Raw genomic sequence first — 27,699 nt, 5'->3', positions numbered from 1 at the left:
ACTCCAGAGCTGGAGGAGCAGAGGCGAGGGGCCAGCACAGGGCTCAGATGGCATGGCAAGGACCAGGACACTCAGCACAACCATCTGGTTTCTCCCTCACAGAGGCCTGCATGCTGGTGATCTCCGCTGAAGTAGTGGCGCATCTTGAGCTATGACTCTCCAGTGATGGGCTGTGGCAGCAGCAATGCCTGTCCCCCACACTTCCATTAACACCAGGATCCCGTACTGGTGACTATGAGGGATCCCGTGCCAGGAGTGGACTCCACGTCCTCCGGGAGGGGGATGGCACAACACCAGCAGGGGCTACAGAAGTGTGCTGCAGGCTGTCAGGATAGGCGAACATGGGGGTAGGGGCTCTGGACTCTGGGCTGGATGGGGACATGTAGGATGCGGGACCTGGGCCCGGGGTCCTGATCCTGCTCAGTACATCCCTCCACCCTCTCTGCCATGTGGGTTGCAATTGAGAGGGAGGGCTGGAGATGTGCCATGAGTGGAGGGAGGCAGTGTCCAGAGTCCATGAGTGCATGGCTGGTCTGGCTCCTCTGGTAGTGATGGTCATGGACCACCTCAGGGAACTGCTGGCTATCACATGTGAGGTCCAGGGCCTCGTGGAGGGCTGCTTGGGCAGCTTGCAGCTCATGCCCCCCCCCACCAGTACCCCCCCATCCTGCAGAGGTGGCTTGGGGCATGCCATGGGGGTTTCCCCTGGCAATGCAGCCAGGCAGCTGGACAGCTGCCCAACCAGTGAGCTTGCCTCACCCCCTGTCAGTGTGCAGCAGCCTCCTCAACCACCAGGGGTGTGTGCTGTGGCGGGCTCCATAGCTATCCCAGCCAGGCCCTCTCACCTTTCCGCGGGGCCTGGTGCTCTGACAGGAAGCTACTGCTCAGCCAGGTGCCCTGATTCAGGTACCATGGCTGCAGGTGCACGTGGTCCTTGGATGACTGCTCCTTGGTGGGGAGGGGATGGTGGTGTCAGCAGGTAGCTAGGATCATGGCCCATGCATTGGCTGCACCATTGTTTGCTACTTGTGCACCTGTCATGGGGGGTGACATGGCCATTGACAGATGTTGATGGTGTTGTCAGGGGAACAGAGGGGTGGACGCTCCTACTAGCGGCCATGCTTCATTTTTGTGAGCTTGACTGCCGGCACTGGTCTCCCCCACAAAGTCCTTAGGGAGCTGACTGGTGGTGCTGCAGTTATGCCAGAGTGCAGCTGTGGGCCCTGTGCTAGGCCTTAGGATTGCGGTGACTCTGGTGTAACAGCTAGTTGGCTCTGTGTGCACTTCCAGCTCCTCACCTTGGGCCTGTGCTGTTAAATTTCTAATTGTTTTTGTGTGTTTTTAAAGCTCTGGTTTTAATTGTTTTAATGTTGTCTTGGGTTTCGGTTGTTTCATGGTTTTAGTAGGTGATTTTATTATGTGTATTATGTGTGTTTATTATGTGTTATTTGTTAGCTGCCTTGGTTGCTATTTTGAGGGCAGAAGAGTGGGATATAGATTTCGTTAAACAAAAATATTAAAGGAAGACCATGAACCATAAGTTAATAACACACAAGTAGCTACAGAGGAATATCAGTGGGGAAGAGAACTTGCAAGAAGTGGTTTGATACTGCCAAAATACACAGAATTGTTGGCACCAGAAATGACATCAGATGAGAAACATGTGCTTCCCACAGGTCATCTAAGGATGAGATACTACCATTTCAATACAGAAGCACAGAAATAAATAAAAAACTTATTTCAGTAAACCAAAAATAGCTTTGATAAGAATCCCTTACTCACTAAGCCATTATAGTTGCACACTATACTACATGCAGAACTGGAAGACTTGTTCCTTAGCAGAAGAGCTTCAGTTTGTAAATACCATACTTAAGTTACACTGAACATTTTCAAATGTGGACAAGGAAGAACAAAAAAAATGGAGGGCAAAGAACTGGAACATACTGCAGCTTGATGGTCTGATGTTTAAAAGCATGTAAACTGATGGTGCTGCCCACCCTTCCTAGCTTTCTGTCCAAGTCAGTATAAAAGATTTATACTTGTGCAATTGCTAGGATCTTGTATTTATACTGGTGTAGCCTCTGAGGGGGTATGAACATCCTTTAGAACATATTGATGAATGAAGGAGAAGATTATTCATATGCTATCTCCTTTCTACCATATGCAGTCATTTTATACAGGCTCTTTAGATGCCAGCTTTTCATGTTAAAATGTTCCAGGTAGCATTACAGCTGTATTGAGGATCATGATGCAAATTATGCATTTCCTATTCATGATTACAAAACAAGAATACCAAACACATTTGATATGTAGCACATTCAGCTGAACAGAAGCTCTTCTTGAAAGGAAACGTTTATGCTGTAGCAACTGTAAGATACAAACTGTTAGCCAGTTTGGTGTAATATTTAAGAGTGAGAGGCCTCTAATCTGGAGAACCAGGTTTGAATCCCTGCTTCTCCACTTGAAGCCAGCTGGGTGACCTGGGGTCAGTCACAGCTTCTTGGAGCTCTCTCAGCCCCACCCACCTCACAGGGTGATTGTCGTGAGGTAATAATAACACACTTTGTAAACTACTCTGAGTGGGCGTTAAGTTGTCCTGAAGGGAGGTATATAAATCGAATGTTATTATTAGTAGTTACATATTTTGTGCATTTGCTATGGAGACACGTTACTTGCCTACTTAGTGCAAGAAACATGGATTTATGTGAGAACAAACTAAAGTGCAGTACATAAAATAAACCACACAGTGTCACTCTGGTAATGGAAAGTTCACGTGTGGATCTTTTTTTTTTAGTTTGAGTTTTACTTGTCTCAACCCTTGGCTATGCTGTCACTATGATGATAATGGGGTAATATGTTTCTATATATTACCATTAAGGATAAATGGAAGTATTAAAAACCAAGTAAAATACATTTTTAATTTATATCACAGCAGTTTGGTTTACACTAGGCACAGTAGACACTGAGACCCAGAACCAAATAAAAAAATGTCTATTCAAGAATATTTTTTTGAAGTTTAATACAAATATTGAAAAATAGTAAGAAGTCCAATAGCACCTTTAAGACTAACCAACTTTATTGAGGCATAAGCTTTCGAGAACCACAGCTGGTTCTCGAAAGCTTATGCCTCAATAAAGTTGGTTAATCTTAAAGGTGCTACTGGACTTCTTACTATTTTGCAACTACAGATTAACATGGCTAACTCCTCTGGATCTATAAATATTGAAATAGGCATTTGTTATGCAGGTATTCTCTCTTATTGTTTTCTTTAGCATTATTGTTACTAAAGGGGCTGCCTTTCCTTTGACAAAACTAAAATAGTGAATTTTTCTTCCTCTGGCCTTTATCCCAAGGCAGTACTCAGAATTTTGCTTGCAGTGATTTGAAGTCTTTTTTCTGATCAGGCTATACCTTAACATAAAATACTAGGCTCATGTACAAAGCTGGTCATTTCCCTCTGCTCACAGAAGATACTGGAATGAAGACACCAAGGCACTGCACCCCATCTCTTGCTCAGCTGAACATCTCTGGTTCCTCTTCTCTAGGGTTCATCTTCCTATCAGATCACAGGCTTCCTAAGTTCAGACACCTCCTCTGAAGTCCACGTCTTCAGCTCCTTTGTTAACTCAATCAGCAACGGCGGAATCTTCACACATCCTTACAGACTCTCATCAAGCTGACGTGTTCTTCTCTCCCACTGAACCCCTAAACCAATTGAAGTTGACGAAATCTAAAGTCTTTATCTAATTCTAAGATGAAGGCTAGTTAGATCATCCATTGATTTATCAGAATTTATTGATTAAAAGTGATGCATTTCAAATCCTTCTGTTCCGTAGAAATATAAGATACACTCACTGAAAACCTCAGAGAGAAATCTATTCCCTCCGTTACAGAAAACAAGGCATCAGTTCCACTTCTTGGCAGATTGCCCAGAGGTTTACAAGCTTTGTAGCTTTTCTTTCCTCACAGATGTAATGTCATCTCATGATTTTTAATATTAAGATAATGTAACATTACTTTCTAAAACACTGAAAACAGGGTTGCACTTACCTATAACTGTTGTTCATCGAGTGGTCTTCTGTGCAGGTACACATGGGACTGCGCAGGCCAGCTATGGAGGTGAAAAGTTCAAGGTTTCTAGAGCTTTCCAAAGCTTTGGAGCACTCCCCCTCACTTGTCATGTGCTGATATTTTCCTGCCCAAACGACATCTGACTTAGGAGGGAGAGTGCTCCTCTCTCAGCCCTTCCTTTGTTGCCATGGAGAAGACAAGGATGTTATTGCTCAGTGTTGGGTTAATGACTTATGATTTTTGATTATGATAATATTTAGCAGAGTAGAGCTTTGCACAGCATATAAAGAATCACAAAGACATGTGTTCAGCTTCTAAAATAATATTTACTACATAAAGGATAAAATAATAAAGGTTACATTGGTGATAAAATAAAGAAGAGCTAACTAGCTTCTACTTCCTTACATGCTGGAGGTAACTGTGTAACAGACTGGTGGGCAATGGCATCCTGGACAAAGGAAAGAATGTTAATTGCCCCCAATAAACTTGGTCAGCCAATAATCGATCCTAGATTAGTTCATTAGGCATGCAACTCCCCTTTGCCCTGGCGGGAACAGTTACTCAACACTTAACTGGCCTCATGCTAATTAATTATGCCTAGCTAAGACACAAACAGATTAACCCCTTCATGACAGAAGTGAATGACGTGCAAATCCCAACACCCCTTCTCATGTGTTAGTAACTGAAGTCATGAAGGTTCATCTTCTCTCGCAGGTGCTCGAACTTCACTCTCACTAGCGGCTTGGTGAGAATGTCAGCAACCATTTCTTCCAAAGGGCAATACTTGAGATCAATTACTCCTTGTTGCTGCTTCTCCCGAACAGAGTGATATCTGACAGCGATGTGCTTGCTTCTGGCCTTGATGCTCTCACCCTTGGATAAGGCAATGCAAGCTTGGTTGTCTTCAAACAGAGTTATAGGTTCAGATTCATCTATGCCAAAGTCTTTCAGCAGGTTGATGATCCATTCAAGTTCATCACAGGCTTGTGCAGCAGATGTGTATTCTGCCTCTGTGGTAGATTTGGCAACTAAAGATTGTTTCTGGCTTGTCCAGCTGATCAGGCTTTTTCCATAGAAGAATAGATATCCGCTGGTTGATTTGAAGTCAGCTTGGTTTTCTCCCCAGTCGGCATCCATGTATCCAACTAGCTTTGAGTTGTCACAGGCTGAAATCTTTAGTTTCAAGTCAGCTGTTCCTATGAGATATCTGGTAAGCCTTTTGACAGCGTTCATGTCATGATGGTTGGGCGAATTTGTCTTTCTGCATAGGATTCCAACTGCCGCAGATATGTCGGGTCTTGACACTGTACTCAAGTAGAGAAGTTTGCCAATTGCTTCTCTGTATTGCTTGTTGCTTTCAAGTAGCATTCCATCTGTGAGCTTGAGGTAACATGGTTCAAGTGGTATGCTCACTCCTTTTGCATTTTCCAGTTCCAGAAATTCTGCAAGATCCTTGATTTTGTGTTTCTGGTTTAGGAGGAAACTCCCACTTTCTGTTCTCTCAGTTTGGATCCCAAGATAATGTTTTAATTCTCCAAGCTGTTTTACTTTCACGTCTTTGTTTAGCTTCTCAGCAATTTCATTTGCATGTTCTCTGTTCCTACAGCATAGGATCAAATCATCTACAAACACAAGAACATATTCAAATTGTCCATTCTTTAGTCTTGAAAATAGGCAAGGTTCTGCCTTTCCTTGTTGAAATCCTTGTTGCTTTAGTAGTTCAGATAGCTTCTCATTCCATGATCTCGCTGCTTGGCACAAACCATAGAGACTTTTGTTGAGTTTGCATACAAGGTTCTCTTCTCCTTTCCTTTTGAATCCATCTGGCTGAGTCATAAAGATTTCCTTGGTTAAGTCTCCATTGAGAAATGCTGTTTTGATGTCCAGATGTTCAGCATACATCCTTCTTGATGCAGCTATGCTTAGCAGGGTCCTGATTGAAGTGTACTTCACAACAGGTGCAAATGTTTCAGTGAAGTCAGTCCCTGGTTGTTGTGTAAATCCTTTAGCCACTAGGCACACCTTGTATTTATCAATGCTTCCATCAGCGTTGTATTTCACCTTGAACGCCCATTTACATCCGATGGCTTTTCTTTCAGGTGGCAACTCAGTGAGTGTCCATGTGTGATTGCTTTGTAAGGATTCAAATTCTTCATGTGCTGCTTCCATCCAATCGTTTCTCTCATGGATAGGCATTTCTGTCATCTCCTTCCAGGTAGAGGGCTCACATACAGGTTGCATACTTGCACAGGATTCAAATCTTTGTGGTGGCACTCCTTTGTTGATTCTTTGTGAACTTCTCACAGTGGTCTCAGTCTCCTCTGGCCTGGCATCTCCTGCTTCCCCTTCTGATTCCAGGGTTCCTGCCTCCCCTTCTGATAGTGCAGCCTCTTCTTGATGCTGCTCCTGTGGGTTGGCATCTTGGGCAGGTAGCCTTGTGACCAAATCAGGAAAAGAGACTTCATCAGCTTCCAGGCTGGCTTCTACTGTGGAGTCCTTCTCAGGAGCTTGAAAAATGCCACTTTCATTAAAGGAAATCACATTGGTTATTTTAACAGAGAATGTGTCAGGATCCATAATTTTAAATCCTTTTCCATTGGGTGCATACCCAACAAGAATTCCCAGTTCTGCCTTGGGATCAAGCTTCCCTCTCTTTTGGGCAGGAATGTGTGAAAATGCCTTTGCTCCAAATACTCTGAGATGTTTGAGTCCTGCTTTTCTTCCAAACCACATCTCAAATGGAGTTTTCCCTGTAGCTTTTGTTGGAACTCTATTGTAAAGATAGGCTGCTGTAATTACAGCTTCTGCCCAGCAGGTGTCGGGTAGTCTCGCCTGAAACAATAAGCACAGGCTTGTCTCTAATAGACTTCGACTGAAGCGCTCTACTGCCCCATTCTGTTGAGGAGAGTATATTACACTTGTTTCATGCATTATTCCTTCCTCCTCTAGGAACTTTTGGAACTCACTGCCACAATATTCAGTTCCATTGTCAGTAAACAACACTTCTGGGGCTTTGTTAAATTTATTTCTCAGAATGGCAACATAGTTTTTGAATTTTTCCAGCACTTGGCTGTTAGATTTCAGTACATAGACAAATGCATATCTTGTTGCAGCATCCAGAAAACTCACAACATACTTATGTCCTCCAAGAGAGGTCTTAATTGGTCCAATCACATCTGAATACACTTTCTCCAATGGCTTTTCGACTGGATGGCTTTGCTTCTTGCTATATCTAGGAGCAGTACCTTTTGCCTTGGCACAAATTGAGCATCCATTTCTCAGAAGACCACAATAAACAATATCAATTTCAGAGCCTTTCAACAATTTCTGAATAGAATCAAAGCTTCGATGCCCTAATTTAAAATTGTAAGAAGCTAGACATTTTGTGTGAGGACAGTCATTCATCCTTGCTTGGCACACTGGAAAAGTTAATTCCTTCAGGTAAAAACAGTCTCCTAACTTTTGTGCCTTTATCTCAACATCTACTTTAGGATTATAAATGCTGAAGAAATCTCCTTCAATTGAAAATCCAATTCCACTCTTTAACATCTTTCCAAGAGATAGAATGTTCTGATCTACCTTTGGAGCATACATACAATTTTCCAGAGCTATTTCTATTCTCTCTCCATTAACATCCATGACTTTTATTGACAGTGTTCCAGTCCCTTCAGTCTTTAATGCTGACCCATCAGCTAAGGTCATGCTGTGCTTAAATCCTTCATCCAAGCTTTTCGAAGTTAGGTGCGAGGAGCTCCCACTATCGATGAGCCATAAGCTTTGGGTGTTAAAATTATCATTTGAAATCATGCAAGAAAATTTTCTATGAGGATTTTGTTTTGCACTACGTGGGAATCCTTTCTTCCCATCAGATTGATCAGCTTCTTTTGTTCTCTAGGGGCCGCATGTTCAGCAGGGGATTCTCTTTGTCTCGGGCGTGCTCTACAGTATTTGGCATAGTGCCCCCTCTTGTGGCAAAAATCACACACTATGGCCTTTTTATCGGATACTTTAAGAGCTTTCATGCCTTGTGTGGAATCACGGATAGACCTGCTCCGAGCTTCATCTCTCAGTGAATTCAAAATATACGATAGCTCCACATCACCTTTTGTTTCTAAGACAGTGATATGGCTGGAATAAGATTCTGGTAAACGATTGTATATTGTTGCTGTAATCTCATGGAGTTGCACGATGGCTCCAGCAGCTCTCAGCTCATTGACTAACGACATTACATGGTTCAGATGAGCATCCATATCTCCCCCTTCAGACAACTTAGAGTTATACAGCAGTCTTCTTAAGAATTGCATTTGGCTGTTTGTTCTCTGCCCATGCCTTTCCTCTAGAGCCTCCCACAAACCTTTTGCTGTGCTGGCATTGATAGTTAGAGGAGCGTCCCTTTTGTTCAGGGTAGGGAGCATTATAAGTTTTACTCTTGAGTTGTTTTTCATGAATGTGCGTCTCTCTGCCTCATTATCAGGAGGCTCTTGAGAGATCACATGGCTGAGATTATACACATCTAGGGCACACAATACACTTGCTCTCCATATGAGATAATTATCTTCCTCCAGTTTAGGGATAGAAAAAGGAATGGATTTGATCTCACCAACTTGCAGTTCTCTTGCTTCTCCCGTCGGGGTTGCACTCGTCCAGGCAGCTTGATCAGTATTCATCGTTCTGTTTGAATGGCAGGGCTGGTTCCTTTGATGTGCAGATAGATCCTGTCTGCCTTTTGGCTGATGCAAACGAAGGTATTCACTCTCTGGCTGTCCCACATGGAGCGCTGGCACAGGGAGCCTTCTGCAGTTTGCAAGTCCAAAAAGGAGCGTAGGGAAAAAAGTCTGCTTGCCCTTTCAAGCTGAAAACACACAATGCTGTGATTAACAAAGGCTGGTGTTCATAACCTTTGTTGGGTTAATGACTTATGATTTTTGATTATGATAATATTTAGCAGAGTAGAGCTTTGCACAGCATATAAAGAATCACAGAGACATGTATTCAGCTTCTAAAATAATGTTTATTACATAAAGGATAAAATAATAAAGGTTACATTGGTGATAAAATAAAGAAGAGCTAACTAGCTTCTACTTCCTTACATGCTGGAGGTAACTGTGTAACAGACTAGTGGGCAATGGCGTCCTGGACAAAGGAAAGAATGTTAATTGCCCCCAATAAACTTGGTCAGCCAATAATCGATCCTAGATTAGTTCATTAGGCATGCAACTCCCCTTTGCCCTGGCGGGAACAGTTACTCGACACTTAACTGGCCTCATGCTAATTAATTATGCCTAGCTAAGACACAAACAGATTAACCCCTTCATGACAGAAGTGAATGACACGTGCAAATCCCAACACTCAGCCCACAGCAGGGAAGGAGGGAAAGATTTGTGCTTGCACAGAAGACCACTCAATCAACAACAGTTACAGGTAAGTTCAATCCTGTTTTCATCTTTGTGGCTTCTGTGCAGTCCCATGTGGGAGAATACCAAGCTCACCTACCACAGAAGGAGTGTGTGGGCTGATCAGCAAAATAACGACTGTGATACTGCTTTTCCCACAGCTGCTCCACTCCTGGGATTGACATCTATGGAGTAAAGTCTCATGAAGGTAGTAGGCAAAGACTAGGTTGCTGTTCTGCAAATATCTTGAATCAGAACCCTTTTCTGCAAGGCTGCCCAAGAAGTCTGGGCTCTGGTAGAGTGGGCCCTTATTTGAAACGGACATGGGACTCCAGACCTAATATGTGTGATCCTGATTGTGGAGACCACTCATTTAGACAGAGTTTGTGCAGATGCTGCTCTCCCCTTATTGAGGCCAGAGAAACATAAGAACAGATTCTTATCTTTGAGCAGGTTCTTGGCCCTCCTTACACCTAAGGTGTGTAGTGTGCGTTATTGAGGTGAGGCGGGTTTCAGAAGGAACACGAGGAGAATAATGTCTTGTGAAAGATGAAATGACGAAACCACCTTAGGTAGGAAGGTGAGGCTAAGCCATAGAACTACTTTATCGTGGTGCAATTTCTAGAAAGGTGGGTTGCAGAGAAGACCTCTTAATTCTCCCATCCTCCTAGCTAATGTAATAGCAACTAGGAATGCTGTTTTCTAAGAAGTAACAGAAAAGTCTGACATAGTAATAGGCTCAAAAGATTGACAGTGCTAGAGAGAAACTCCATTGAGGGACAGGTGGAGAAATAGGGAGGTTCAAATTGAATAGACCTCTTAAAAATTTCTTTGACAGCTGAGCAAAAAACACTGTGGAATCTCCAATCATAGAAAGTGGAGATAGCTGCTAGGTGTACTTTAACTGATGCAACTGACAGCCCCCTATCTTTCAAACAGAGTAAATACTCAACAATGTAATTCAAACCACAAGATTCAAGAGAAATTTTGTGGTCTGCTGCCCAAGCAGTGAACCGAGCCAATTTGCAAGCATATTTTTTGTAGCTGGCTTCCTAGATGACAGGAGAACCTGAGTGACCCTAGATGACCATTCTGTCAATGACCCACCAACCATGCTGTCAGATGAAGGGCCTGAACATCATGAGAAGATGGCGACTGCCTGAAAGCACATATTTTTATGTGCCTTCATGCCTCCTCTGCATCTTGCCAAAAAACACAAATGAGCACTGATGCAGTGAACTAAATTCTTCACACAATGTTCACAAAAATAATTTAGTGAATTTGAAAGTAATATACAAGAGTGAATACAACGTGAAATTCTAAAACATCATAATCACTATAATATCATCACAATCAATCACACACAGCAAGGTGTTACAACACCAAGTAGCATGTGTATCCTCAGAAAAGGGAAGAATCCCAAGAGTTCTCTTATGAGCTGTCTTCAGTCAGACAGCTCATAGTGATTATGATGTTTTAGAATTTCACATGTTGTATTCACTCTTGTATATTACTTTCAAATACACTAAATTATTTTTGTGAACATTGTGTGAAGAATTTAGTTCACTGCATCAGTGCTCATTTGTGTTTTTTGGCAAGTTTGGGTGGGTGAGCATCTTTGATAGCCTCTTTTGGTTTGAGTTTCCTCTGCATCTTGGGCTTAACTGCCAGGCAGGGTTGGGAAAACAACCTTAGCCCACCTCTTTACAGCTAAGAGGTGCTCTAGCGGCCACGTGGGGGGAAGATTGGAAGATTTGGGGCCCTTTTTAATTAGAGGACTTCAAGATTTTTTGTTTCCTGGTAATGAAGTTACCATCAAAGCAGAAGTGGAGTGAAGTCAGTCAAAGGGCTGCATAAGTCTATTGATTTTAAAAAATCGTTATATACTAAATGGAACTTGCTTAGACTGTTCTTAGATTATTCTCTCTCTTTTTTCTTCACTTTTGGAAACTTCAATCAATAACTATAAGTTACAAGTTGTGTCTTTATCTGTTTTTGTTTTTTTTTAAAGATTTTATTTATTTTAATTATAAAGAGATACAAGAACAGTCAATAGTATACATAGTTAAACATTAAGAACCAAATAATTACAAGCTAAGTAGAACATCAAAAAAGTCTCTAGATTTAACAAGTTGTTTAGTATAATCATCCTTTGACAAAAAGTCTAAAACCAGGAACCAAAATTCAATAAAGTGAGATTTATAGTCTGGATTTTCACGTTGCTTAGTGTAATCAGTTAATTTGGCTAAGATAAATAAATCCCAGACTTTCAACAACCAGAGATGATTGGGCCCTTCTCACTTTTCCAGACTGTCGCTAAAACAGATTTGCCTGCTGCCAACAGTAGAGCTATTAGAGCCTTTCTTTCTTTTGGGTTGGGAATGTTATGCCAGTCGTTTAGCAATATCACTTCAGGCTGAAGAGGTATCTGATAGGTGGTCATCTCGTGTATATATTTACACACATCGCTCCAAAACTGCTTGATGTAGACACAATCCCACCAGCAGTGCATATATGTCCCTCTATTCCCACATCCCTTCCAACATAAGGGGGAAATTGAATGGGTCATATGATGCAACCTGGAAGGTGTCAAATACCATCTCATCATCAGCTTTATGGTTTGCAATTTGATATTTATTATATTGGTGGTAAATATATAATTGCCCCATAATTTTTGCCATTTTTCTCTGTTACCTCAATATTGCAATCTTTATTCCAAGCCTTTTGATACAGCAATATTTTATACCCAGATAGCAGTGATAGCATTCTATAAAGAGATGAAATAAGGCCCTTTACATCAGACGTTCCCTTTTTAATTAAGGTTTCAAAGTTGGTCAGGGCTCTGTCAAAGCCCTACGAAATGCCTTGCTATCAAGTAGGTGTTTTACTTGTATGTACTCATACCAGGGCAGTTTGTCTCTTATCTTGTCCTCCAAATCAGATTTCCTCCTCAAACATTTGTTATGGATCACATCAATAAGCCTATTCAAACCTCCCTTCCTCCAGATTTTAAAGGTGTTGTGATGTTCTGCAGGTTGAAACCAATCTTGGCCGGTAAATGTTGCTACCAAAGAATCTACATGTGTCAGCCCTGACTTCGCTTTGTCCCAGTTCCGCAACATTGCTTTCAAGAACGGATTATTATTAGGATTCTCTCCCCTAGCAGAGGGTGAGTTCCAAAAGATTTCTGAACATGTTTTGGAATAAGTATAGTGTTGCATTATAACTTTCCAATCTTTTTGATTTTGTTGGTCCAATAGTATTAAGGTGTTATTTAAGTGAGTCACTTCGTAATATCTTTGCAAATCTGGCATGGCCAAACCCCCTTGTTCAGACAGTTTTGTCAGTATCATTTTGTTAAACCTTGCCTTTTCATTGGCCCAGACAAAGTTCGTCAACTTACATTGCCAACCCATTAAACACTTTGTAGGTATATGGATTGGCAAGGCCCTAAAATAAAATAGAAACTTAGGGAGTATAAAAGTTTTAATTATATTAACCCTTTCCAATAAAGTGAAGTTTTTGTCATTCCACTGTCTGAAAAGTTGTGACAGGGAATGTTCCAAATTCAGATGATTATGACTCAAGATTTCATCTAAGTTCAGGGGAATATGCACTCCTAAATGCTTCCAAGAATTTTGAATCCACTTCTAAGGAAAATGGGCTTTGATCAATTTGGTTGTGTTCTCCGAGACTCTAATTGGGTATATTTCACTTTTTGCTTGATTAACTGATAAACCAGATATAAGGACAAATTGAGTGAGGGTCAATGCCAGATTATCTAAAGAAGTTACCGGATTGGTTAGGTATATGACCATATCGTCGGCAAAAATACTAGTTTTGTAAATGGAGTCCCCTATTTTTATACCGCTAATGCCTTGATCTCGTCTAATGGTTTGAGCTAAAGGCTCAATCACTAATGCAAATAGCAGGGGTGAGAAGGGGCATCCCTGTCTCGTCCCACGTGTCATTTGAATGTCATTAGATCTGTGCCCATTAATTTTCAGCTGTGCCTGCGGGTTGGTGTATATTGTACGTATCACCCTAAGGAATCTCTAATCAAATCTCATACTGCCAAGTAGTTCAGATAGGTGGTCTGGCTCTAAGCTGTCAAAAGCCTTTTCAATATCAAGGGCCAAAATAATTGCATCTTTGTCTATATTTTTCCCAAAGTGTATGATGTTGAGGGTTTTGTATATGTTATCAACCATTTGACTTTTGGGCATGAAGCCCATTTGATCTGTGTGTATATAAGAGGTTATAAAAGTTTTTAATCTATTAGTTAATAGTAAAAATTTTAGCATCTTGGTTCAGTAATGCAATCGGCCTGTATGAGGCAGGATTCATGGGATCCCTGTCCTGTTTAGGGAGAATGAAAATATCAGAAGAAGTCCAGGACAGGGGAAGTCTACCTTCCGTTAGTATAAAATTGCACATCTTTGCTAATTGAGGTGCTAAAAGATCTGCATACTTCTTGTAGAATTCGGCTGGTAGACTGTCCCTCCCTGGAGTGTTAATAGGTTTTAGATCTTTAATCACCTTTCGAATTTCCAATTCACTTACCGGTTTTTCCATTAGCTCCCTGTGTGAATCCCCAATTTTAGTAACATCTGCTTGTGCCAAATACTTATTGATTTCTTGCATTTTGGGGTTGCTTGTTGTGTAAAATTTCTTGTAAAAAATTTCGAATACTTCAAAGATTCCCTGTGAGGCAGTGAGGACATTACCATTGGAGTCTCTAATCGAATGTACAAATGTTGCTGCCTTTTTCTGGTTAACCTTCCACGTTAATAATTTGATGGCCTTTGGGGAGGTAGTCCAGTATCTCTGCTTAAAATATAGAATGTTTTTTTGTATTTTAGTAACTTCTAGTGATTCTAGTTTTTTCCTTTCTATTGTGAATCGATGCAGTATTTTTTTGCAACCTGACTGTTTATGTTGTCGCTCTAATTCTGTTATATTTTGTAATAGTTCAGTTCTCACTTTTTCTTTCCTCTTTTTATAGGCTGAACCGAGAGAAATAAAGGAACCTCTAATGACTGCTTTCATGGCATCCCATATAAAATCTGGAATGACCCCACAGTTTTCATTGGCTTGGAGATAATGTTGAAGATCTGTCTTTATAGTCTCTTGTATATTTCTATCTAATAAAAGATTTTTATTTAAGCTCCAGCCCGTGTGTGGTTTTTCTGAATTTGCAAAGGTAATATTACCTTCTACCCAGGAGTGATCTGACCAAATTCGGGGGCCTATAAGTGGAAGATGCATTCTCTATCAGATTTTTAGAGGTTAATAAATAATCAATCCTTGTGAAGGAATTGTGTCTTGTGGAGAAGGAGTAATCCCTGTCTCCCAGGTGTAGATGTCACCAGGCATCAACAAGATTGAATTGTTCCAGAATGCCCGCCAGTTCAGTGTTTAATTTGGTTCTCTTGTGCTTTTTTGCCCTCAGCTTAGAAGATGAATGATCTAGATCATGGTTTACTATCATATTAAGATCTGCTCCCACAATTAATTTGCCTTCTTGAAAATTTTGTAATTTACTCAAAATTTCCTGTATATATTGGACCTGATTATAATTTGGGGCATATATAGATGCTAACGTCACAATCTCTTAATCTAGTTTACCTTTTATAAATATGTACCTTCCCAGTGAGTCTTGTTCTGTGTCTGTACACATAAATCTAGTGTTGCTAGAGATTAGAACAGCCACCCCCTTAGATTTAGAGGATCCAGGAACTTGGAATTGGAGTGGCCACCATTTGGATTTAAAGACAGGTAAGTTTTGTGATTTTAGGTGGGTTTCCTGAAGAAATAAGATATCAGGATGATGTTTTAGAATTGACGTCATAACCCTCTTGTTTTTTATTCTTTTGTTTAACCCTCTACAGTTATACGTCATTATCTTAATTGCCATTCCATGAATGCATTATTGATTTAACAGTATGACTTAGTAACCAATAGGATGAATTGTCAGCCCCGAATCGATCAGTACCTGACAGGTATCTCTTGTCATAATCTAGTAAGTTGTTTCGCCTGGTTCTTGCGATTACTTTGGTTTGTCTGCTCTTGTTGTCGGATGTGCTGTATTTTACATAAACAAATATTACCAACATTGAACATGAACTAGCACAACTCCCCCCCCCAAAAATTCCCCCAAACCCTCCCCAACATTCCCTCCCTTTCCCTCCCCCTCCCCGTAACCCAGTAAAAGAAGTATTACTGGGAAAAGGTAAGAGAGATAGCCAAGAGAAAGTATAGAGTAATAACAAAAATACAACTGTTTCCACCTGAGTCACTGACCAGAGGCCAGTAACATAGAGTTGGTAAGACTCCATCTCTGGGAAAACAAACTCAGGGGCTGCAATGAACCAGAAGTCCCTCAGCCCCCCCCCTCCCCAGTTGATACTTAAAAGATGTGACGCTTCAGCTGTTTGCGATGAGGTTTATATGGCTTGCTTGTCAGCTTAGACTGGCTGCTTCACAGGAATTCTGCTCCAGCTTCCCAGCGTTGTCTGTTTCATATTTCTCTCCTTGTGTAGAGATGTCGGTTGTTTATCTTGTGGATCAAGGTTTAAATCACACAGAAGCTGTAGGCCGCTGGCCAGGTCTGTTGCTTGAAATATTTTCCCCTGCACTCGCACAAGCAGTTTATTTGCTGGGGTCCATTGATACCTTATATTTGCATCCTGCAGTTGTCTAGCAATAGGTTTGAGTTCTTTCCTTGCTTCGAGGGTCTCCCTTGATAGATCTTGAAATATTAGTATCTGTCTGTCCTGATAAGGAAAGTGCCCTTTTTCCCTGGCTTCTTGTATTATCTTCACTTTTGTCCTATAGCTGAGAAAGTTTACAATTATGTCCCTTCCTGCCGTTCTCCGAGGGTTATTGAGTCTTCCAACCCTGTAAGCCTTTTCAATCATAGGGAGAACTCCATCTTCAAGTTTAATCACCCCAGCAATCCATCTGGCAACAAACGTTGATAACTCAGTGGTTCCTTCCTCATTTTCCGGAAAACCACGTATCTTTAAATTATTTTCCCATGATGTGTCATCCATTTCCATTAGCTTTGCCCTAACCCAGGCACCTTCCGTTTGTAATGATTGAACTGAGCTTTGCAAGGAGACTCCCAGTTCCAAAGCCTTGTCTGCAGTCTGAGCTGCTTGATGGATTGTTTCCTTGAACTCAGCCATTTGGCTTTTAAGAATAGCCTCTATCCTAGAGGTAATTCTATCCTCCAGGCAGTTTATTTTTAGTTCGATTTCTTTGTCTAAAGCTCTCAGCTCTTCATTTTGAATTGCATTTGCCGCGGCCGCCATTTTAGGGATTGTGATTGTTCCCGCGTTTTGGACCTCGCTATGTTCTATCTGTTTGGCTGGGGGGTTTGCCGCGCCGTTTTTTGTCACTGCCGTTTTCCCTCTTCCCCCACCAGCTTTTCCCAGCTTTTTATTTACCAGTAGCTAGTTTTGAAGCAATGATTTTCGCCCGGGGAGGGTTGAAGGCCGCCGGAGCTCCGGATTAGGCATCTGCCATTGTCTCGCATGGCGCCACGCCCCCCCTTTCTGGCTTTTTTCTGAACGAACAGAGAGCTAGTATTTTCAGCTCTCCATTAAATACAATTATTTACTTTTTATTTTGATACTTGGCTTCAAAATCATCTGAACTGTGTTTTAATTTGCAAACTTTGGTGTTTACAAATGTTTAATTGGATACAGTCTATAACATGGAGATAAGCTGCCATTTTATTTTGATAACTTATCTGACTATTTAAGGAATATAAAAATATTTTTAAAATAGTGTTGAAAAATACACCCAGGAAGACTGCCAAAACTGGGTATTTGTCTTTATTTATTTTAATTCTTCACCTCCTTTTTTTCTTTCAAGACGGAATTAGACTCTACAACTGGTTTTATTTTGCCCTGCTCCTCAGATTAATTTTTTTTCTTTGCTTCTGGATTACAAAATGTTACATTTTATATCACTGATTGGATTACATTTGCCATGAAGGATTCAAAGCTATAAAGTTGACTTTTTATATATTACTGGACTCTTTGGGAAGTTGTATTTCTTATTTTTTGTGATGGATGTGAGGGGCTATGTGGATGAGGTCTTCTTGCTGGAGAACAATGTGCACTCCCCTGAATAGCTGCCATAGCATGGGGAACCACAGGTGCTTTGTCCAAAATGGGGTGATCAGAATGCGCTTTGTACACGTCACTCTCAATTTTGACACAACCCTTGTTAGGACTGGGATTGGCAGGAAGGCATAGAATAGTGTGCCCTGCCAATATATCTGAAAGGCATCCCCCAGGGGAGCAAAACAGAGGGCACTTCTTGTTGTGGTGGGAAGCAAACAGGTTGACAGTGGGAAATCTACAGCATTGGAAAACAGGGTAAATATATTGCTGTTTGAGGACCCACTTGTGGTTGGACACAGTGGATCTGCTGAGAGTATCTGCTATCTCGCTGTATCAGCCTGCTATGTGTATGGTCATCAAACTGATGTTGTGTAATATAGCCCACTGCCATATTCTTGTTTTTTCTGCATTGAGGACTGAAGATCTCGTGCTCCCTTGTTTGTTCAAGTAGAACTGTGTTATGGTGTTGTCAGTAGTCACCAACACTCTTCTTCTCCGTAAAAGACTGTAAAAGATATTAAGGCAAATCTAACTGCCTGCAACTCAAGCAAATTTATATACATTTTCTTTTCTGCAGAGGACCAATGCCCACTTGCATATATACTTTGGCAGTGGCTCCCTGCAACCTGATAGGGATGCATCTGAAAAAAATGTAAATTTCCTGAGAGTGAACTTCAAATTCAGATTAGAGTACTGAAGCCACCAGGACAATGATTTAAGAATAGATCTGGGGATAGAAAAATTTGTCCACTGGGTGCTGAATTTACAGAGAAACCAATTTTGCAGGGGGATCATACAGAGTCTAGTGAAAGACACTACTGCACTGGTGGTGGCCATGAGATCCAATAGGTTTTGAATATCATGTGCAGTCTGCAACCTGTGGGAAACAAAACATTTAACCATAATCTGTATGGGCTGTGCACTTTCTTCTGGAAGAAAGGCTCTGCCCTGTGTGGCATCCAAGATGGCTCCAATAAAGGTGACTGTTCAGGGTGGACTTAATTTTCATTTTTCCCAGTTTATTAACAGGCCCAGTTTTGACAGGGTGGACGTGACAAGCGCTATGTTTCTGTTTATAATGACAGAAATACATTTTGTGAATACCCTGGGTGTAGTTGAAAGATCAAAGGGTAACACTGTGTATTGGAAAAGCCTGTCTCCACAACAGAAACGGAAGTATTTTCTGCAGCTGTCGTGTATGGAGATATGGAGGTAAGCATCTTTAAGATCCAATAAAATAAACCAGCATTTATCTGTAAGAAAGAATTTATCTGAGAGAGATAACGTTGAGACCTTCAAATATTTGTTTAAACCTCTAAGGTCTAAAATTGGTCTCCTCCCTCCATCCTTTTTAGCTATAGTAAATTAGTGGGAATAAAAACCTTTAGAACATTCAAACTGGGGAACTGTCTGTATGGCTCCTTTCCCTGAGAGTTGTAATATTTCCTCTCTAAAACTGAGGAGGACAAAAAAGAACAGTTAACTGGACTCGACTACAAAATAGTACCCCCTCTCTGTAATGGACAAGACCCAAGCATCTTGTGTCATGTCCTGCCAGGTTGGGAGACAAGAAGCCAGACTGTTGAGAAAGGAGGGGATGTCCCTTATAGGATGAATGATTTTCCCTTACAGGATGGATCAGTGGAGCGTTGAAATGAATGTTTGTTCCTCTTTTTGCCTTGAGGTTGCAGCTGCAGAATAAAGGGGGGGCGGTCTGTATGATTGCTGTTGAAGGCCAGGCTGGTATCTCTAAGGCCTTGAAAATTGTTGCTGGCGTGAGTGCCTTGGAAAATATCTAGACTTTTAGGATATACATGGTTGAGGTGTCAAGCCCACTGATTTTGCAGTTAACATTTTTTTTTCATCCTATCCAAGGATTCGTTGGTTTTGGCACTGAACAATTACTTCCTTTCAAAAGGGAGATCTAGTTTAGCTCTTGACTTGTGCAGAAGCGCGGACGAACAGCCTTAATACAATAGCTGATGTCATAGATCTGCTTGCACAGTCCACAGCATGACTTGCTGCATTCAGCTGCTTTGCCAATCACCTTAGCCAATGTCTTGTTTTCTTCTGCGAGGAAATCTATGTGTTGAGTCATGTGGTTCCATAGGAACATTTGGTATCTACTCATATTAGCATTGTAGTTGGCTACCTTAAAAGCCAAAGCATCAAAAGTGTAGATTTTTCCACCTAGGGCATCTAATTTTCGGCTTTCCTTGTTGAGAGGTGCACAGTGATTACGAGCCCTGTTTGGATGGTAAAACCTCTGCCACGAAGGTATTGGCTGGGGGAATGTGTGAACAAGAATTCACATCCATCTTCTCTGAATTTGTACATTTTCCAGCATACATGCTGATGGGGCTGCATACACAGGCTTTAACCATATGGTAGACGCAATATCCAGCAGGACCTGGAAAAGCTACTGGGCCTGTCACTGACCTGATGGCTTGGGATCAGATGTAGCAATATCCAACTCTAGATTTTGCCATCCTTATGAGTTGTTCTCTGGACAATCTCAGATCCTCGGAGGGTGAGATTGGTAGACAAACTCCCACCATCTCATCAGGTGATGCCTCAGAGGCTATATCAGATCCAAGCCCCGATCTGGGAGTGCCTGCTTCTCTCTCCAAATCTGAGGTCTATGTTCCAGCTCCGAAGAACAATCTTGTGTAACAGTCTGCGGACCTGCTCTAGCTTGGAACTGAGGGTAGGTGCCATGATAGCCTGAGATGCCATAGGCTGCATAAAGGCTTGTTGGTTCCATTGGCCCTCTTAAGGATAAAACATCAGAGATGGGGCTTGAGGATAGGGAAACCACTGGGGTTGTAAGGAATCTTAGCTTTTTTGCTTTTTTATGTGGTGGTTCCAACATGGTCAGTGGACATTCTCGGCTCCAAAGGGGGCACCAAATCCAATGACTGATCCGGGAGGGCTAGGGCAGATGGAGCATTGGCCCCTTTCTCTAGTTCAGCCAGCCGCTTTTGAGGCTGTTTCTCTGGAACCTGATGGGGCTGCTTTGAGTCTCACCCCCTTTCATGACATGTTTTAGCCATGAATTGCCAGCACACTATACAGGTTGCCACATTATGGCTCTGAGACAAATGAAGCAGGAGTCGTGTTCGTCCATCTTTGTACCACACGGTACATTTTTGGAGGGCCATTTAAAGTCAAAGCAAGTCTCACTCACAGAACACAAAGAAATTTGCTCATGAGGAAAATTCTCCAGAAAGCTGAAAAGGCGTCCTATCCCCATGGTAGCAGAGAGAGAATTGAGGGAGGAGAGCTCTCCCTCCTCGAGTCACATGCTGTTTGGGCAGGAAAATCAAGTTGGTGCTTGACTAGAAGAGGCAGTGCTCCAAAGCTTCGCAAAGCTTTAGAAATCTTGAATTTTTCACCGTGTCTGGTCTCCACCTACAGAGTCTCATGTGAGACTGCATAGAAGCAACAAAGATGAGCTATTATTTATGTGCAGTGTGCACACATGCACACATACACAACTTTTCACATAGGATTTTGGCTGTCTCCCCAAACAAGCAATGTTTTTTAATACAATGAATAAAGTTGCTTGATAATATATAAACACACTGTAGCTACATTACCTTTTATCAGGAAGTAATCCAAAATATACAAACTGAGCATTAAGAAATTTAAACAGACATTTACTCTTTTGATCTCTCTAAGGAGATGAAGCAGCATTGAGGTAAAGTTGTAAAGACAGGAGACACAATCCTGTATTGGACCCAACAGCCTATAAAATAGCAGCAAATATCAGAAAAGAGCACTAAAATAGCAATGGCAGAAGCCAGTTTTCCAGAGTTGTTAGCAATGCTGTCATCTTCCACTAACCACTTCACTTGCACGAATGCCCACATTCGCTATACCAAGAATCATTACGCAGCAACAACAGGAACACGGTGGTATTACTGAATTCTTTCCATATCCTTTCTCTCACATAAGCATTCTGACAGGCAAAGTCTGCAGCACCTCTTCAATTTACGGGAGGGATTAGGAGGACAATAATTAAGGGCTGCAACTACAAATATAAGGGCTCCCATGGACAGTGATTCAATTACCTTGGCAACACAAATTTAAGACAGTCTCCAAACAGCCACCCTTATGCCAAGGCTGTACAGAGTAAGGAGGACTGGTGTTACAACAATAGCTCAATTGTCCATAAGGTAGGAAACATCTATGAGAAATTCACAGGCTTCCAGGAATACTGTTGGAGGAACAATGCCTAAATCAGGGGAATAAACTTTTTGCATGGCAAACAGAAGGGAATAAAGCAACAAGGAAGAATGGAAGCTGCAAAAGCAAGCACATAACTAAGAGGTATGTTTGTTTCCTGATGCCCATTTTGCCCAATCCCCTTCATCCCAGTGAGCCACACCCACCCTCTGTTCACTGGAGCTGAACACATCCATCAGTAGCTTCCGGTTATTGTCACAACCAACTTAATAGCCCAGCTTCCCCATCGCTTCACGTGGGGCAGCTGCATGATTATTTCTGCAGGACTAACTGGAGTACTCTTTGGATACAATACTAATTTTCTTGCTCTGGTTTGGTGGTGGTGGGTGTCTGAAGCTGCCTTCTGTGGCATTTTGAAGATGATTCATAAGAGCAGGAATAGGGTCCCTTCCCTTCTGCTAATCTTAAGTAGAAAAAAAGACACCTAAAATAGTCAAAGCTTTGACTGAACAACATCATTGTTCATCATGCAGAGCACAACACACTTAGGGGTTCCAATAAACGCATTGATAACCAATGATTTAGATCTATGGGTCTCTCTCAACTCAGATTCTATTATATACCATAAAAGCCAATACAGATTATAATTAGTGCTATCAAAGACTGTAGCTCTAAAGAAAACTCTAGTTAATACGATGTTCACTGTCGAACTATTTGTGCCTAGAACTTTCAGTACCATCACCAATGAAACCTTTTCCCTAGAGATGGTGTTTTCCACCTGAAATTCATGAGGTATCAAGCACTGCAGTGACAAACAACCAGAACTACAGGATATTTTCCAAATGATCTACATGGAGTTGAAATGAGGAATGGGATTTTCCAACCCCCTTCCTCCAACAGCAACCAAGGTTTTAGAAAAGCAGATGTAGATCTGTACCAGTCATAGACCCTATACTAGGTTCTATATTGCTACAGGAATATAGTTTTGATGCGTTTCCTATAGAAGTTTCAATGTTGTTGTCACACAATTTACCTAGTTGTGAGAAACCAAACTTCACTGAATAAAATTATCTTTAAAACCTGTAATTATGTGAAATAACATCAATTCCTAAACAGATTTTTAACAGCCAAGAGAAGGTGGTTCAATTGTAATTTTCACTGTCAGCAAAAGATGAAATGTTTCATCTTGCTTCTGGTCCCCTGGAATGGGACCAGAAGTAAGCACATCTAGCTGCTATACTCTAATCACAGTACTGTTAGCTACTTTTAAAGCAATTGCGATTCTCAGTTCATGACACTGAATCAATCATCAGATCTATTCATTTCAGGGTTTAGCTGCTCCTCTGCAGTATGATTTCTCATAACTCTAAATGTGAGTTGAACCAAACTCATTCCATATTAAATGGCAATTTTAACTAATGATGTAGAAGGAGTCATCACATGTCCTAACTTGCTTCTTAGTACACTATGAAAAGGGACAGTTGTCCTTAAAAGTATTTGTTTTCACACACAGAGAAATGCAAAACATCTCACTGAAAAATACTATTTTTATAAGATGTTATGGCATGGACAAGATCAGCTAGTTTACATTCTTCAATTGTCCTTTGAGCAGCAATGCAGCCATGTGACGTTTTTTTAAAAAAACCACAGAACCAAATATTACAATATAATTTTTTTTAATTTTTATAAATAACTTATTTGTTACAAAGACAGTTTACCCAGCTAAATCACAAAATCATCAACTCAAGATATCCAAATTAGGTTTTATTAATACAACAGGTAAAAATTGATTTGTCAGTCTTCACACAGAACTGCAGATGAAGCTGAAAAACAAGGCCTTTTTTTTAATTAACAAAATGCATTGAATGCATTATGCTTTGATTCTATAGACTTGTTATTAGTGATTGACGTCTATTTCCCACATTAAAAAAATGCAAAGCCTTTAAAACGAAGGCCTTTGTATATTCACATAGATCACTAGAAAAATTCTTACTAAAATGTCCACTGGCAAATATTTACAGTGGGTGACAGTCTCCTTTGTCTCTTGCTACATTTAAGCACTCCCTCCTGCCTCATTCTAAGAGAGACAGTATCGTTTTTGCAGTATGCAAGAGAGCATATAAAAATATAAAACTATGTTCTTTATTTCAGCTGTGTGTTCCTGATCACCTGAATGCTTTCCTTCAAAGAACAAAGGATTACAAAAATAAAGAGATGCTTGGTATTGCTTCAGTGTTCGAGTCTGCTTGATTTCTCTTTTCCAGCCTATATTTCAGATTTTTCTAATTATTGCTATTCTCCAGAAAGTCAGGTTAGGAGGCTGGCTGCCAAGACATTTATAGCAGTGATATTTTATGCTACTGCTGCCATCTTGTGTACTGTATGTACTTCCCCAAAAATGACCTCATGAAGAGTCTGCAAGATATCCAGCAGATGAAGCAAAGCTTATTCAGCTGTTGATCTTTGGTGGGTTGAGTGTATTTTAACATTGGTTCCCTTGTGCTAGACAAAACATTACATTGTGTCACCCACCGTAAAACTCAGTGTACAGTGTACAGAGTGAACTATATGCATAACCTCTTCAACTTTTCCTGCATTTTCACCATGCTGCATCTGCAGGTCTTCACAGATCATCAGCATTTACAAGAACAAAGTACAGATTAGGCAGTGAAGAGATAGTTTAGGCACTGTTTACCATTAATGCTCTTATTTTAAGGCACTGGTTCTCTTAGATCAAAAGCTTTAAAAAAGGGTCATGATCATGTGTAATCATTTAAAGGGAAAAAGAAAGTTAACAAAGACTATTACGCTATACATTAAGAAGTACAAGAAATAATAAAAGGCGAAGAAAAGAAAGTCACTTAAAACAGGCTCCAGAGCTATGTACAGTAGGAAAAGCTTTGGGGATATTTCACTGGGTGTACTGTACAGACAACGCATGCAGTTTTCTTTTTAATCTTCAGACATGATTGTAATGATTTGGTTCTTCAAAGAGCAGAGCCATTTTCTGGGAAGACAAGGTGAAGAGTACCACTTATTTGTGGAGTTCTTCCACAATCAACAGGCCCTATGTGGCAGCGAACAGTTTAACACACTTTCAACATGTATATTTCAATTTCCTAGGTGAATGTAGTGTTACACTGAAAGCTTTACAAACAACAAAAAAGCTATTAATCTAATTCCCTTCCCCCTGTCAAAATTCAGTAGTGACATCTATGGAGAAAGGTGGTTGGGGAAACACCCATGCACTGATCATTCTGAGTTTCTCTTACTGGGGTTTTGGTAATACTGTACATCTTTCAGGCAGCTGGCAACCAAGTCTTTCAGGAAATTACCTTCCAGCTGATGAATTTCAGCTGCCTGCAGCACAACACTGAGGTATTATCTCTGTAGCATGACATTTAACATTAGTAATAAACCATCTTATCACACGCTCAATTTTACAAAATCCTATGCATAAATGATTATTTATCCCAAGGAACTGACACAATAGTCAAAGGTTGGATTTACAGAAGATGTGAGCCTCTCTGGCTCAGAAATGCCTGGGCATTTCACACTGTTCACAACGGTTTAAGGCTGGGTGATTTAAAAAAGTACAAGCAGTACAATTCCACTGAGCTCCCTCATCTTCCTCTGCATCAGGTATAGTTTTTGGTGTTTTGACAATGGACCTTTGATCTGCTGGGGTGAAAGAAAACAAACTATTATTAAATAAGAACAGCAGAAAAAGAAGGAATTCTGTGAAGCCTTTTCAATTTATTATTATTTATTCTGAATTTTTATGCCACCTCTCCGGGAAGAGAGTAGTAAAAATGGATTATGTTTGCTAGAACTGCATGGTTACATTCCTTCTTTCCATTGCTCTGCATTTAAAAGTTCAGCCTATCATCCAATACTGAAAAGTCTATGAACTCGCCTTTGTTTTGAACTAAACCATTGTTCAGTTAGCCTCCCTACTTTAAAAATGAGAAGAAATATGATCCATTAAGTGGAAAGGCCACAACAAACACACACACACGAGAGAAAAGTAAATATACATGGCAACTTCAGTACATGCATACTCTAAGGGCTTTCTGTACGGGGATTTTTTGTCAGTTCTGGCCCCAAACAGCTTCAATTTATCCCCCTATTTCTGTGCACATTTTTTAACCTTTAGTTTTCACTTTGAGGTTTTTTTTTTCTGTTTTCCAGTTTTTCCCCAGTTCTTTTGAGACCACTGCTACCCCAAATTTTTTTTTTTTAAAAAGCTGAGTCTAAGTTGCCTTTGTTCCTTGCGTGGAAAGTTTCTTTTGGTTTTGTTTGTCCTGCCCATTCTCAAGCACCTCCAACCCACTTTATGATGATTGGTTGTTCATCAGTCAAACCACTCTTCCTTCCCTCTACCTTCCTTCCCCCTCCTTGTTTCATTTTCAATATTTTTAAAAATGCCAAGATCATAATATTATTTTTTTTTAAGTAAGTCTCTAGCCCCTTCTGTTGCAGAGATACAAGGAAAAAGGCATATATCTGCAATGGAAGGGACTATAGATTTACTTTTTTTTTTTAATGAAATCTGAGGATTCAGAGAACCTATTATTACAATGTTAGGTCATTATAACATTATGAAATTGACATTTTTTTTAAAAATGAAAAAGCTAGGGACTGTGGGGTGGGGGTTTAAGCATGCGCTAAACATTAAAAAAGAGGTGAGGGTCCTGTGATGCCACTGATAAAGACAGCACCCTTGCTTGAAAATCCTGATTATTTCAGGAACATGAGGAAGAAAATAAACCAACTTCACAAGTGCTAAAATGCAGAGAGAGGGCAGATATGTGGAAGAAGTGTACCCTCAATGATTCCAGTGCTTGCAGATTGACTAAGAAAATCTTAAATAAGTTGAGATTGCAGGAAAGCTCTAACTGATTTCAGACCACACATAATATTTAAAAAGACAATATATATTAACTATGCATATATACAGTACCTTTGGGCTTTGGTGGTACAGGACCCAGAAATCCAATATTGTCATAAAAATTATGAATGGCACTGGGATTAAAATGTGGTCCTGGAAAAAAAAAGGAAACAATACAATGAAAAAGTTTACAAAAAATGGGGACTATGACTGAAGCAATGGAGAACATATATAGCGGGTGTGTACAAGAAAACAAATCTTGTAGTTTGTATTACAAAAGTATTGCTACTTTAACAGAAAATCCAGAGACCATAGGTTTACCTGGTTAAAACTACCAATTTTGCACACCTACTTATGAACTCAGCTCCAAAATGCAATATTTTCTATTTTCTAGGGGAAAGGTTAAATGGAAGGAAAAGCAAGTCAGGCTGTGACACACTTTAGTCCTATGCTAGAAGTCAGTTGGGATGTTAAAAAAAATTCATTTTTTATTGTCCCTTGACACAGACATAAGATAAACCAACCAAAAGATATTTGTCATCCTATAGAATATTGTGGATTGTAACGTAGTGTTTTTAATAAAAGCATTGAAAACTTAAAAGCATCATGCGAAACAGAGAATACGGGCACATCAAGTGCCTTAGAACAAAAGCATTGAAAACTTAAAAGCAGCATGAGATAACCATGTATTGTACATTATTTTTTGTTTCAATCAGATTTGTAATGATGTTTATTGCTTAAAAGTTATTTGTTGCAACAAATGTTTCAATAAAAAATATTTTTAAAAAAAAGCATCATGAGAAATAGAGAATACAGGCACATCAGGCCTTAGAATAAACACCTATATAATACTGTTTAACTGCATACTCTTTTTTCCAAAATAGGTTATATAAAGTAATAGGAGAGAAACGCTTTCAGAATTTTCTAACCTATGTAGTGTTGTTATTGAATTTTGACTGAAAAATTCATAAAAGGCCACACTGGTTTTTGACTATCATAAAATGGATTCCTATCACTCAAA

The 27,699-nt window shown here is 40.4% G+C and overlaps 1 protein-coding gene across 2 annotated transcripts in view; it reads right to left on the bottom strand.

Moving 5' to 3' along the window:
- Positions 1-23,446: 23,446 nt before the first annotated feature.
- Positions 23,447-27,699, bottom strand: part of TAB2 (TGF-beta activated kinase 1 (MAP3K7) binding protein 2) — a 94,442-nt gene continuing 90,189 nt past the window's right edge. Inside the window, exons 6-7 of one of the 2 annotated variants that reach the window (XM_054986690.1) lie at positions 26,751-26,831; positions 23,447-25,468 (exon numbers count right to left, since the gene is read on the bottom strand). In XM_054986690.1, coding sequence (XP_054842665.1) covers positions 25,320-25,468; positions 26,751-26,831 — 230 coding nt within the window. In that variant the 3' untranslated portion in view covers positions 23,447-25,319. The remainder of the gene's footprint in view (positions 25,469-26,750; positions 26,832-27,699) is intronic. The other variant, XM_054986696.1, reaches the window with a different exon arrangement.

This window comes from Eublepharis macularius, chromosome 1 (genome assembly GCF_028583425.1).
Source record: "Eublepharis macularius isolate TG4126 chromosome 1, MPM_Emac_v1.0, whole genome shotgun sequence".
Lineage (NCBI taxonomy): Eukaryota > Metazoa > Chordata > Lepidosauria > Squamata > Eublepharidae > Eublepharis > Eublepharis macularius.
Note: the sequence above shows the minus strand (reverse complement) of the source record. Positions and strands in the feature narration are given on the sequence as shown.